General features: G+C 53.7%; 1 protein-coding gene across 1 annotated transcript in view; it reads right to left on the bottom strand.

Annotated features, from left to right (window-relative positions):
* Positions 1-13,861, bottom strand: part of LOC142918185 (adhesion G protein-coupled receptor L3-like) — a 38,438-nt gene that overhangs the window by 4,235 nt on the left and 20,342 nt on the right. Inside the window, exons 6-13 of the mRNA XM_076062311.1 lie at positions 8,692-8,795; positions 7,505-7,684; positions 6,180-6,530; positions 5,587-5,807; positions 5,183-5,249; positions 3,867-3,943; positions 1,829-1,997; positions 966-1,082 (exon numbers count right to left, since the gene is read on the bottom strand). Coding sequence (XP_075918426.1) covers positions 966-1,082; positions 1,829-1,997; positions 3,867-3,943; positions 5,183-5,249; positions 5,587-5,807; positions 6,180-6,530; positions 7,505-7,684; positions 8,692-8,795 — 1,286 coding nt within the window. The remainder of the gene's footprint in view (positions 1-965; positions 1,083-1,828; positions 1,998-3,866; positions 3,944-5,182; positions 5,250-5,586; positions 5,808-6,179; positions 6,531-7,504; positions 7,685-8,691; positions 8,796-13,861) is intronic.

Raw genomic sequence — 13,861 nt, 5'->3', positions numbered from 1 at the left:
AGCTGCGCGCAACCGGCGCTGTCGGGCAGTTGCTAACAGTGAATCGGCTTCACAACAACAACGACGGTGGGTTGCCACAAGTTGTGAACTATTTATCATGTTAGCGAGCACCTATGAAGGCCGGCATGGGGGTGGGGTGGCCCGCATCACGCCCGGTGCCTTCGTCTCCCCAGTGGCGATGTTTAGACGACACCGCGACAAATACTCGCCTGAGGCCGAGTCGAGCTAAAAGGAGGCCCAGATGTCACTCGCTACTGATGTTGGCCGAGACCAGGAATCAAACTCAGGTCACTGGGTTCGTAGGCCGGTGTGCATAGAGGGATCGAGGAATTGAGGGTTAGGGAGATCGATACACGAACCGACATCCAACTGACACACAGACGGACACGTTGTGTTAGTTTGTTGTCCTTCCCCCGCACCTCCGATTAGTACGGTTGGATACATACGGTGCGAAAAAACTTCAACGCACTGTACATACAACACATGAACCAAAACAAACAGGGCCAAAACAACAACAACCACTATTCGCAGTTAGAGGCAGTCGCCCTCCAACAACAACGAAGGGGGGAGGAGCGACGCTCACAACAACGAGCGGAGCGCCGGGCGGCTAAAGCACAGCAAATGGCACAGTAGGGGGGTACAGCTGGTGGTGCATCAGCCACTCATCTCAGTCAGTCGACCTGTGGCACCTGGGTCTACCCCGTGACCTCCTGCCGGCGGGCGTTTGACACTTCACGTGGCCTCAAGGTGCACAAAGCCTGGCACAAAGCGCCGTGGTGACGTCACCGCCACCTAGTGGCGAACGGCGGTTGTTGTTGTTGCTGCAGTGTGCGTAGTGTGTGTATGGTGTGTAGTGCGTGTAGCGTGCGTGCGTACCTGCGCGTTGGGAGAGCAGCGGTTGTTGTTGTTGTTGCAGTGTGCGTAGTGTGTGTATGGTGTGTAGTGCATGCAGCGTGCGTGCGTACCTGCGCGTTGGAAGAGCAGCGTTTGCTGCTGGAGAGCCACGAGTCGTAAGAGAAGTGGTCGCCCCAGGTTCGGCAGCACTCGGCGTGCCCCAAGCACTTTCTGTACTCCTTGCACACCTTGCACGGGTAAGAGGCGAGGGGTTGGGGGTCAGAGTTCAAGCCAGGCCTAGAGTTAGGGTTATACGGTGTTGAAGCTTGCGTTTTAGAGTCAGGGGTTACGGTCAGGGTTCGATCCAGACCTTGCCAACGCTTCTGCTGCTGCTGCTGTATATTTGGAGTCTGCATCTCTCTCTCATCATCATCACGGTGGCTATGAGATGTTAACTACCTCGCCTGGTCCGCAGGAGGTCGTGGGTTCGATCCAGACCCTGACGATGCCTGCTGCTGCTGTATATTTGGAGTTTTTTGTGTCTCTCTCATCATCATCACGGTGGCTATGAGATGTTAACTACCTCGCCTGGTATACAGGAGGTCGTGAGTTCTATCCAGACCTTGACGACGCTTGCTGCTGTATATTTGGAGTTTTTTGTGTCTCTCTCATCATTATCACAATGGCTATGAGATGTTAACTACCTCGCCTGGTCTACAGGAGGTCGTGAGTTCGATCTCGACCTTGACGACGCCTGCTGCTGCTGCTGCATATTTGGAGTTTGCGTTGTCATGCTCTGACCCCGTGCCATGACTGGACATCTGCGAGAAAGAGCTTTGTGGCTCTTTGGATTCCGCCTCCAGTTTAAAATTGTTTAAGATTTTGAAAAAGAGCCACAGAGCTCAGTGGGCCTCACGAGTTGTCAAGATTTCTGGGCGCACTTCCACGTCGAAGCAAAAAAAAAACGGCGTGACGGGAAGAGGGGGTTGGGCACCTTCATCTGCAGAGCGCAGTGGAAGATGAAGATGAACATGCCCTGGAAGGAGTTGAAGATGATGAAGAGGTAGGCCATGACCAGAGTGGCCTTGTCAATGAAGAGGAACCCGAACACCCAGGTGAGGCCGAGGAGGCACAGCAGCGCCACGCCCCCCAGCGCGCAGGACCTGTGGGCAAGGAAGAACAAAAACGAACGATAACAACGGCCGGCAAAAAAGCGAGCGCCGTGGTAAATATTTGCCATCGCGTAGCGTTGTCGTCATCGTCGTTATTATCGTCGTCGTCGTGAACTTACCGACCCACGCGACACGTTACGTGCGTATCGACGTACAGTAAAACCTTGGGATTGCGAGCACAATTCGTTCCGGAAACGTGTTTGTAATCCAAAGCACTCGTACGTCAGTTGTGATCACGTGACGCTCGGCAGTACGAAGCGTCTACACGTGCTGCCGCTCGTATTGCTAAGACCCTCGCTCGTTCATCAAGTGAATATTTATATTTAAACAATGTGTTGCTCGTCTTGCAAAACACTCGCAGACCAAGTTACTCGCAATCCAAGGTTTCGCTCTGAACGTTGAACTTCGTTCGCGCCGTACGTAGCCAACAGTGCTCATCGGAGGTGCGGGGGAAGGACTAACTAACTAAAAACACAAAAATGCAGTTCTGAAGAAGTGAGATTAGAATCAAAATTTAAAAGTCCATGAGTAAGACAAGCCAATTGGTAAGGTTTGTCACATGAGCAAAACGTAGACATTTATAGCGGCCAAACGCTCTAAGCACACGCTTCTTAATGTGAAGGGAAAAGACACGGAGGACCCCGAGAAAAAAATTCACGCAACCACGGGGAGAACATTCAAGCTCCAAATATACAGCAGCAGCAGGCAATGTCAGGGTCGGGTTCGAACCCATGACCTCCTGTATACCAGCCGAGGGAGTTAACATCTCCTAGCCACCGTGCTGATGATGATGATGATGAGACAGAGGGAGAACATTCAAGCTCCAAATATACAGCAGCAGCAACAGGCAATGTCAGGGTCGGGTTCGAACCCATGACCTCCTGTATACCAGCCGAGGGAGTTAACATCTCCTAGCCACCACGATGGATGGACAGACAGATTGACGTTTTGGGAGGTGGATCAGACTGACAGTTAAATGGACGGATCGCCGGATGAACGAGCAGACAAACGGACAGATGCATGGCTGGAGAGACGAACGCATACGGAGCGATTAAACCATCTGCCCCACAGACACGGGAGTCACACCGCCAGTGGGAATGCCAGCGCTGTCAGTCGGTGTCACCGAACGCGAGCACTTTTGAGAGGGCATCATCTATGGGCACCGAGGGCCCACTCCGACATCGCCACTGCGTGGAGTTCTGTTGCTGTGCAGGAAAGCTCATTTGCTACATGGGACGGGTTGGATGATGAGTCAGACGGATTGGATGGACAAAGGGATGGATGGTGGGAGCAACGGTCTCGATAAAGTTATTTTATTTTAGTTTTTCTTTCGGTTTCGTTTTGACGACACACACGTAGGTCATGGGAACGGAATCGGAAGAAAAACCGGATGACGTTACACCTACGTACATCACCGGAACGGGAAAGGTTTAAACTAATGCAAGCAGGCGCGTGATTTATAAATCCCTTGCAAAGGGCGATCGTTACACGGTGGGTCAAAGCGAACCGATGGTCCCCCGAGAGCTGGACGGAGCTCGTTAAAAGCGAAACCCGAATTTTAAACGACAATTACATTTTTGCGCAGGGGTCATTGGCAACCGCGGCTGAGAACCACCAACATTCGCTCGCGACACCGGAACACTCCAGGTGCAATCACGGGTGGCTGGGGCCCAGTTGGTCAAACGAAAAGGCAAGGGAGGGCCCTAATGTGAAGAGTGGGCTGGCGCGGGAACAGCCAGCTTCACCCACCGTGTGTCCCGGCTGAACCTCACAGAAAATGCGGTCGCTTTAAGTGATGAACCCCCCCCTCGCCCCTCTCCCCCCTAACCCCCCCCCCCCACACCCAGCCACCTCACTCACTTAATGCTCTCGGGCTTGAGTGGCGCCGAATGCTGCACCATCTTGTACAGAGTCATCAGCAGGAACACGAAGTTCACCTGTGACACCACACACGCACCGCGCATACGAGTCAACAAGTCCATAAGACGTTGTTTTTTGTTGGGTTAGATTACGTGTCGTTAAGCCCGTCACCACCCCCACCCGACCACGGACAATCAGTAAGCTTTGTCGCGTAAACAGAACCTGACAATTCGTCGCTAGTTCAGCGCACCGGTGTGTTCGAGAGTAAACCCACAGCAACATTTACAATTCGAGCAGGGTGACGTTTCGCCAGTAATTACAACAACAACAGCCACCATCGTCAGGCGATAGCCAGAATTGCGGAGGATTCCTCCTGCTGTTTTGGTCTTAAACGGAGGCGTAGAGGTGATGTCGTCACTGAGCATATCAGGTGCGAATATCAGAGGGGGGTGAATTTAATGATGTAAATATCAGTGGATGCCTCTACCTACAATAATCATGTCTGCCGGTAACGCTCGTGACGTCACTCCACGTTGACCAGCCCCCCCTCATTAATAATCATGAACAGTCACGTAGAAGGGTAACAATAAAATAATAAAAATACAAAACAATAAAATTCTCACGACGTTTCGACCGCAACACAAGCAATCATCGTCAAGTGCGGAAACCACGGCAGGAAAATTTGCTGTGGTTTTCACGTTCTGCAGATGTAGAGTGCAAGTGGATTGAATCCACCCGTGTGGCGTTGAGTTTTGTTGTTGTTGCAGCATCATCCCCTCGTCGTATACAAGGTGGGTTTTTCTCCGGGTTCTCTGGTTCCCTACCCGCACGGAGCGACGTTGCATCCTCGAAACACCCCCACAGGCACGAAAGCTGCTGGCACGTCTGCAACTCGTCCCCCAACGATACGCTCACGTCACAATTTTAGAACCGGCAGGGAGGCATCAACATGGGGACAAATGGGACGGGAAACAGACACGCGCACGAAGCAGAGCGCGCGCGCACGTGCGCCGGACTGTTGCAGGCGGGCTAGCGCCTCCGACTAGCACGGTTGGCTACGTACGGTGGGAAAGAAGTTCAACGCACGTACGTACGTACTGGCGTTAGCGTGGCAATCGGAGGTGCCCGCCTGCAATTTGGGCACGAGACGGGATTTTGGCACGAGACGATTTCGGGAATTCACGCTCAAGACGAACGTGGGAATCGCATCAGATTCATCGCGGGACCCGTCACGCTATGCGCATGTCGAGCAGCAGACACGGCGACCCGCCCGCCCATCTCCCACCCCCGGCACGACGCGCACGCACGGAACTCACGAGGATGATGGTGGCCACGGGCGCAAGGAAACTCCAGATGAAATGATTGTCGGTCCGGAGCCAACAGCTGCAGGCGGAACAAAGGACAAACGATCGCCTGGTTAGCCTGACAGGCCGGGATAGCGCGTCCATGCATCCGGTTTCATTTGCCGGCATCTGGTAACATTTGCCACCGTTCAGTTGCACTTGAGCACCCATCTGGTAACATTGGGGGACATTTGTGTCATTTGTTGTATGCGAGGACACCTGGTGAGACCGGGCGCCAGCCGGCAAGGCCGGGCACCGGTTAGTAAGCCCGGGCGCCAGGTGGCAACACCAGGCGTGAACCGGCGACACCGCGCTCCGGTTAGTAAGCCCGGCGCGCCGGCCGGCCCGGCGGCGAAGAGGGACGACAGGGGGCTCACGCTCGCTCGGTGCCGTAGCCCGTGCGGTCGACGGCGAGGCAGACCCCGACGACGGCGAGCGGCAGGCCGTAGCCCAGGAGGTAGAAGTACTTGCGGCGAGAGCGGCGCCCCTCGAACACCTCCACCAGCATGAGGTAGAGCTGCACGCCCTCCAGGAACATCCACGCAAACGCCGCCAGGAAGAGCAGGTGCAGCAGCGCCGCCAGCACGGGGCACGCCACCTGCGGAGCCGGCGCGGTGGCGGGGGGCAGCCGGGCGGGCGGGCGGCGGTGGCGTTACACTGAATCTGAATCTTTATTTGGACGTGGAGGGAGGAATCCGATGAGCCAAGAAGCTCTTTTCTGACAGACGTCCACCGGTTAGGGGGGGTCACAGGTGTCAGCGAGTTTACTTAAAGCAACACAATGCGGTAGGAGTGCAAAGTAGAGGAAAGGTAAACAAATCATGAACAAAAATGAACTATTTTTTTTATTTTCCCAGGCAAAGCCCCCCCCCCCCCCCGAGCTGTTAAACAATTTGTTTCAGGAGCGAGTGCAAAATAGAGAAAGTGGTAAGCAAGTGACTAAACGTGAGCGGGGGGCGGGCGGGCGCACCGTGTACTGAGTCTTGTCGATGCCCACAAGGAACAGCAGCTGGGCGAGTAGCAGGTTGAGGCATAAGTTTTTGTGAACGGTGTTGCGGTCACTCTGGAGGCCGCGGAAGAAGCAGAAGGTGAACGTGGCCACGGCGAGGCACACGAGGGACACCAGCACGCCCACCCACGTGATCATCAGCAGCAGCAGCTCGTGGGCGCGGTGCCCGTACTGGCACGCACGGGCAATACGCGGGCACGGGACACACGGAGGGGTGTGAGGGTGCCGTGGGCAGCCGTACGCACGCATCGGGAACTTCTTTGGCCAAGTACCGTAGCCGGCCGTGCTCGTGGGGGGTGCGGGGGAAGGAAACTAAACGGAAAAAAGTGCTTAAAGAAATTAGTTGTCAATTGAGATTTCAAATATAGCCCTTAACAGACTGCAGGGGCAAGTGCTGTTAGCGACTAGCAGCTATGAAGGCCGGAACGGCACACGAGGGGGTGGGTGGCCAGCACCACGCCCGGCCGCCTTTGTCTCCCAAGTGGCGATGTTTACACACCGCAATAGTTACTGATTTGAGGCCGAGTCGATTGAGATAATTAGTTAGTGGTCGTGAGTGGGAATTGAACTCGGGTCGCTGGGTTCGTAGCGCAGCGCCCTAACCGCCAGGCCACCGCTCCCCCACAACATAAACATTACCACTATCAAGTCAACTACCACCACCTCCTCATCCAAACTTGACCACCACCAACATCACCATCATCACCTCCAATCACCACCGTCATCACCCTCACCACCACCATCACCACCATCACCTCCAATCACCACCCTCACCACACTCATCACCACTTCTTTACCACCAACATCACCACCATCACCTCCAATCACCACCCTCAACACCCTCATCACCACCTCTTTACCACCAACATCACCACCACCATCACCTCCAATCACCACCCTCACCACCCTCATCACCACCTCTTTACTACCACTTTACCACCACCATCATCACCTCCAACCACCACCCTCATCACCACCTCTTTACCACCACCATCACCCTCATCACCTCCAATCACCACCCTCACCACCCTCATCACAACCTCTTTACCACCACCATCACCTCCAATCACCACCCTCATCACCACCTCTTTACCACCACCACCATCACCTCCAATCACCACCCTCATCACCACCTCTTTACCACCACCATCACCACCATCACCTCCAATCACCACCCTCACCACCCTCACCACTACATCTAAACTTTACCACCACCATCACCACCGCCACCACCAGCGGGCCGAGGGGCACCACCATCACCCCCCCCCTCCCGAATCTCTGGGCACCTCGACGTGGCCCCTCGCCACGAGCACCGCCAAATTGTTGAGGTGGCCGCAGGAGCAGGCGGCGTGCGCGCTGCTGCTGTTGCTGGGCAGCGGCTCGCAGCCGTGGCTCGACCAGTTGCCCCTCGTGGTGTGGGACGAGTAGCTCCAGAAGGAGCAGCTGGGGCTCAAGTGGTCCAACGTCTGGGGGGGGGGGGGGCGGTGTACAGGGAGGAGGACGGCACCCAACTTGTCATTCAACGACGACCCCCCGTGCCCCCGGAACGGGGGGGGGGGGGGCACGGAGGGGGGAGGGCACGGGGTGTGCAGTGCATTGCTCAACAACACGGCACGGAGCGTGCTTGACGGAACATGGAGCGGAGCCCTGTGTTGTGCAGTGCATTGCTCAACAACACGGCACGGAGCGTGCTTGACGGAACATGGAGCGGAGCCCTGTGTTGTGCAGTGCATTGCTCAACAACACGGCACGGAGCGTGCTTGACGGAACATGGAGCGGAGCCCTGTGTTGTGCAGTGCATTGCTCAACAACACGGCACGGAGCGTGCTTGACGGAACATGGAGCGGAGCCCTGTGTTGTGCAGTGCATTGCTCAACAACACGGCACGGAGCGTGCTTGACGGAACATGGAGCGGAGCCCTGTGGTGTGCAGTGCATTGCTGCACAACACGGCACGGAGCGTGATTGACGGAACATGGAGCGTGATTGACGGAACACCGTGACGTGTACCCGGGTGCACGTCACGGTGTTCTCAGCCTTGTCTAGACCACCAGCTCAGAGTGAAGCTGAACGCGGTGGCTGTATCAGGTTTACCATCCCCTATAGTTTAGCCGGCTCAGACAGTTTTTCTTCTCTTTTGATTCACTTTCTCATCATTCACGGAAGGCGTCCGATTTCGATTTGGAGTGGACGAACGGGCTCGCTGACGGACGCCATCCCCGTGACGGAACGACGCCCGGCGGCAGCCGAAGGCGACGGACGAGGCGGGGGGCGAAGACCGCCGAGCAGACGGAGCAGAGGAGACGAGATGGTGGGTGGGGGGGGGGCGTTGCGGGCATTGCGACGGCCGTGACGACGACGACAACTCGATTGGTGTCTCACATGAGGGGAAAGGAGAGGCAGGGAGGGAGGGAGGTGAGGCAGGGAGGAGAGGCAGGGCAGTGAAGGAGGCAGCAGGGGAGTTGACGGCTCACCCATTTCGCGATTCGGTTCACCCAGGCGGAAGTGCAGTTGCTCAAATCGGGCCCTCGGGCAGACCAGGCTCCACCGACGGCATCGCAGGTGTAGAGCGCCGTGCCTGAAGCGTGCGCGCGCACAGATACAAAGTTCCCCCCGTGCGGCCCTTGACAGACGCCGCTGGGCCGAGTGCCGTTAGCGAACGCCTCTGAGCGACGGCACGGCACACGATGGGGTGGGCGGCCGGTCGCCTTTGCATCTCCGGTGCTGCTGTTTACAAAGCGCGCCGCGTTACCGCCAACAACGTCTGCAGCAGTCCGCCGGGCAAGGCCCACTGAGCTGCACAGCCCCTTTGTTTCAGGAGTCACCTGGCGAACGAATTTGACGGCTCTGGCGAAAGTGGATCACCGCGCGGGAATTTGTAGCGGCGGCCAAACGCCCCCAAAACGACGCGTGGCCATTCTCAAATGTGGAGGGGAAAACCGGAGGACCCGGGGAAAAATCCACGCGACCACGGGGAGCGAAACTTGCAAAACTTCAATCCGCAATGCGTCAGCGTTGGGATCGAACCCACGACCACCGGGCGAGGTGGTTAACGTCTAGACCACGGGGGAGAGCCCAGGGTAGGTTCGTATGTTCGGAACCAATATTGGCCACGAGCGGGAATCAAACTCAGTTCAATGGGTTCATAGCCCACCAACACATACGAATATACGATCACGCATACACACACTCTCACACATAATCAATATACAATCACACATACACACACTCTCACACATAATCAATATACAATCACACATACACACACTCTCACACGTAATCAACATACGATCACACATACACACATTCTCACATAATCAATATGCAATCACACATACACACACTCTCACACGTAATCAATATGCGATCACACATACACACACTCTCACACATAATCAATATACGATCACACATACACACACTCTCACACATAATCAACATACAATCACACATACACACACTCTCACACGTAATCAACATACAATCACACATACACACACTCTCACACGTAATCAATATGCAATCACACATACACACACTCTCACACATAATCAACATACAATCACACATACACACACTCTCACACGTAATCAACATACAATCACACATACACACACTCTCACACATAATCAATATGCGATCACACATACACACACTCTCACACATAATCAATATACGATCACACATACACACACTCTCACACATAATCAACATACGATCACACATACACACACTTTCACACATAATCAATATGCAATCACACATACACACACTCTCACACATAATCAATATACGATCACACATACACACACTCTCACACATAGTCAATATACAATCATACATACACACACTCTCACACGTAATCAATAAACAATCACACATACACACACTCTCACACGTAATCAATATGCGATCACACATACACACACTCTCACACATAATCAACATACAATCACACATACACACACTCTCACACATAATCAACATACAATCACACATACACACACTCTCACACGTAATCAATATGCAATCACACATACACACACTCTCACACGTAATCAATATACAATCACACATACACACACTCTCACACGTAATCAATATGCGATCACACATACACACACTCTCACACATAATCAATATGCAATCACACATACACACACTCTCACACGTAATCAATATGCAATCACACATACACACACTCTCACACATAATCAATATGCAATCACACATACACACACTCTCACACGTAATCAATATGCAATCACACATACACACACTCTCACACATAATCAATATGCAATCACACATACACACACTCTCACACATAATCAATATGCAATCACACATACACACACTCTCACACATGATCAATATGCAATCACGCACATTTACATATAAAAGAAGGCACACACATTTACACGCACAATACGCAATCGTACACATTTGCACATATAGGAAATTCATCGATTTAGTCTGAGTTCACCTAAGGGATGCCCAAGACTCTGGTCAGATATCAATCGCCACCGATGCTGCGGCTGGAAAATCCAATTCAGATCGCCGGGTTCGAAGCGCAGTGCGCCAACAGTGGAATCGCCGCTCCCCACCTCACGTGATTGATCCACGCACACACACGGCGTGTGCACAAACACCCACACACGCACGCGTTCACACACACACACAAAGATCCCTCTGTAGCCTACATAGACCATTGTCTCCCCAGTACACACACACACACAGATCCCTCTGTAGCCTACATAGACCATTGTCTCCCCAGTACACACACACACAGATCCCACTGTAGCCTACATAGACCATTGTCTCCCCAGTACACACACACACAAATATCCCTCTGTAGCCTACATAGACCATTGTCTCCCCAGTACACACACACACAAAGATCCCTCTGTAGCCTACATAGACCATTGTCTCCCTAGTACACACACACAAAGATCCCCCTGTAGCCTACATAGACCATTGTCTCCCTAGTATACACACACACACAGATCCCTCTGTAGCCTACATAGACCATTGTCTCCCTAAGTACACACACACAGATCCCTCTGTAGCCTACATAGACCAGTGTCTCCCTAGTACACACACACACAGATCCCTCTGTAGCCTACATAGACCATTGTCTCCCTAGTACACACACACACACAGATCCCTCTGTAGCCTACATAGACCATTGTCTCCCTAGTACACACACACACACAGATCCCTCTGTAGCCTACATAGACCATTGTCTCCCCAGTACACACACACAAAGATCCCTCTGTAGCCTACATAGACCATTGTTTCCCTAGTACACACACACAGATCCCTCTGTAGCCTACATAGACCATTGTCTCCCTAGTACACACACACACAGATCCCTCTGTAGCCTACATAGACCATTGTTTCCCTAGTACACACACACACAGCTCCCTCTGTAGCCTACATAGACCATTGTCTCCCCAGTACACACACACACAGATCCCTCTGTAGCCTACATAGACCATTGTCTCCCCAGTACACACACACACAAAGATCCCTCTGTAGCCTACATAGACCATTGTCTCCCTAGTACACACACCCACACACAGATCCCTCTGTAACCTACATAGACCATTGTCTCCCCAGTACACACACACACACACAGATCCCTCTGTAGCCTACATACACCATTGTCTCCCTAGAACACACACACAGATCCCTCTGTAGCCTACATAGACCATTGTCTCCCTAGTACACACACACAGACCCCTCTGTAGCCTACATAGACCATTGTCTCCCTAAGTACACACACACAGATCCCTCTGTAGCCTACATAGACCATTGTCTCCCTAGTACACACACACACAGATCCCTCTGTAGCCTACATAGACCATTGTCTCCCTAGTACACACACACACAGATCCATCTATAGCCTACATAGACCATTGTCTCTCCAGTACACACACACACACAGATCCCTCTGTAGCCTACATAGACCATTGTCTCCCTAGTACAACAACAACAACAACAACCGCCATTCGCCACTAAGTGGCGGTGACGTCACCACGACGCTTGTGCCAGGCTATGTGCACCGTGAGGCCACGTGAAGTGTTGAACGCCCGCTGGCAGGAGGTCACTGGGCAGACCCAGGTGCCACGGGTCGACTGACTGAGATGACTGGCTGATGCACCACCTGTGCCCCCTACTGTGCCAACCTGCTGTGCTTTAGCCACCCGGCGCTCCGCTCGTTGTTGTGAGCGTCGCTCCTCCGCCCTCCGTTGTTGTTGGAGGGCGACTGCCTCCAACTGCCCAGTAGCATCCTTCACGAGCCTCCTTCACAGAGGCCGATCTTGACACCGCTGGTACCAGTCATCGGCAAGTCCACTCAGCTCCACGTCCTCCTGTACCACATCACTCCATCTCTTCTCTAGCCCGTGCCGCGCCCGCTTAGCCCCCTCAATCCGGCCAAACAAAAGCTGTTTCGGCATGCGGTAGCTGGGCATGCGGGCTACATGACCCAGCCATCGCAGCCTTGCCTGCCGGAGGAGCTCACCGATGGGACCCTGCCCAGATCTTTCAAGGATTTGTGAGCTCCTCACACAATCCAGTCTGGTTAAACCCAGGATGGATCGTAGGCAGGCCAGCCTAAATGTTTCTAACCGGCGAAGATGTTCCATTAGGGGGGTCCACGTTTCGCAAGCGTAGAGAAGGGAGGGAATGACCGTGGCCGAGAAGACCTGAAGCTTAGTGCGGAGCGACAGACCAGGTAGCTTCCACACAGCGTTACGCAACCGAAGAAAATATATTGCCGCTCGACTGATTAGGAGTGAGACCTCTGCTGTTAAACTGGAGCCAGTCATAAGCACACTGCGCAGGTATGGGAAACTCTCCACTCTCTCCACAACTGCCCCATCACCGATTGGGAGTTGTGGGGGTGGAGTCTCCGATGGTACAAAATACCCAGGCAGGTGCTTAGTTTTGGTGGGGCTGATGGTAAGGCCCCACCTCTTAGTGGCACGCTCCAGTCTCAGCAGCAGCGTCTCCAACTCCTCCTCTGACTGAGCAGCTATTACCAAATCATCAGCATACACAGATACACACACAGACACACACACACACAGATAAATAGAAAGAAAGATGGAGATAGGGAGATGTGAGAGAAACAGACACGCAGATAGAGACACTGATACAGAGGAAGATTTGGGAGACAGAGACACGGAGATAGAGGGAGACGTGAGAGACAGAGACGCAGATAGAGACTCGGAGATAGGGGGAGACAGAGGGAGACGTGAGAGATAGAGACGCAGGTAGAGACCCGGAGACAGAGGGAGACAGAGGGAGACGTGAGAGATAGAGACACAGATAGAGACTCGGACACAGGGGGAGACAGAGGGAGACGTGAGAGACAGAGACGCAGCTAGAGACCAGGAGACAGGGGGAGACAGGGGGATACAGAGGGAGACGTGAGAGATAGAGACACAGATAGAGACTCGGAGACAGGGGGAGACAGAGGGAGACGTGAGAGACAGAGACGCAGCTAGAGACCCGGAGACAGGGGGAGACAGAGGGAGACGTGAGAGACAGAGACGCAGATAGAGACTCGGACACAGGGGGAGACAGAGGGAGACGTGAGAGACAGAGACGCAGCTAGAGACCTGGAGACAGGGG

Source organism: Petromyzon marinus, unplaced genomic scaffold (assembly GCF_048934315.1).
Source record: "Petromyzon marinus isolate PM22_M1 ecotype Great Lakes invasive population unplaced genomic scaffold, UKy_Petmar_22M1.pri1.0 PM_G_Scaffold_56, whole genome shotgun sequence".
Classification (NCBI taxonomy): domain Eukaryota; kingdom Metazoa; phylum Chordata; class Hyperoartia; order Petromyzontiformes; family Petromyzontidae; genus Petromyzon; species Petromyzon marinus.
The sequence above is the reverse complement of the archived record's forward strand: the minus strand, read 5'-3'. Positions and strand labels throughout refer to the sequence as shown.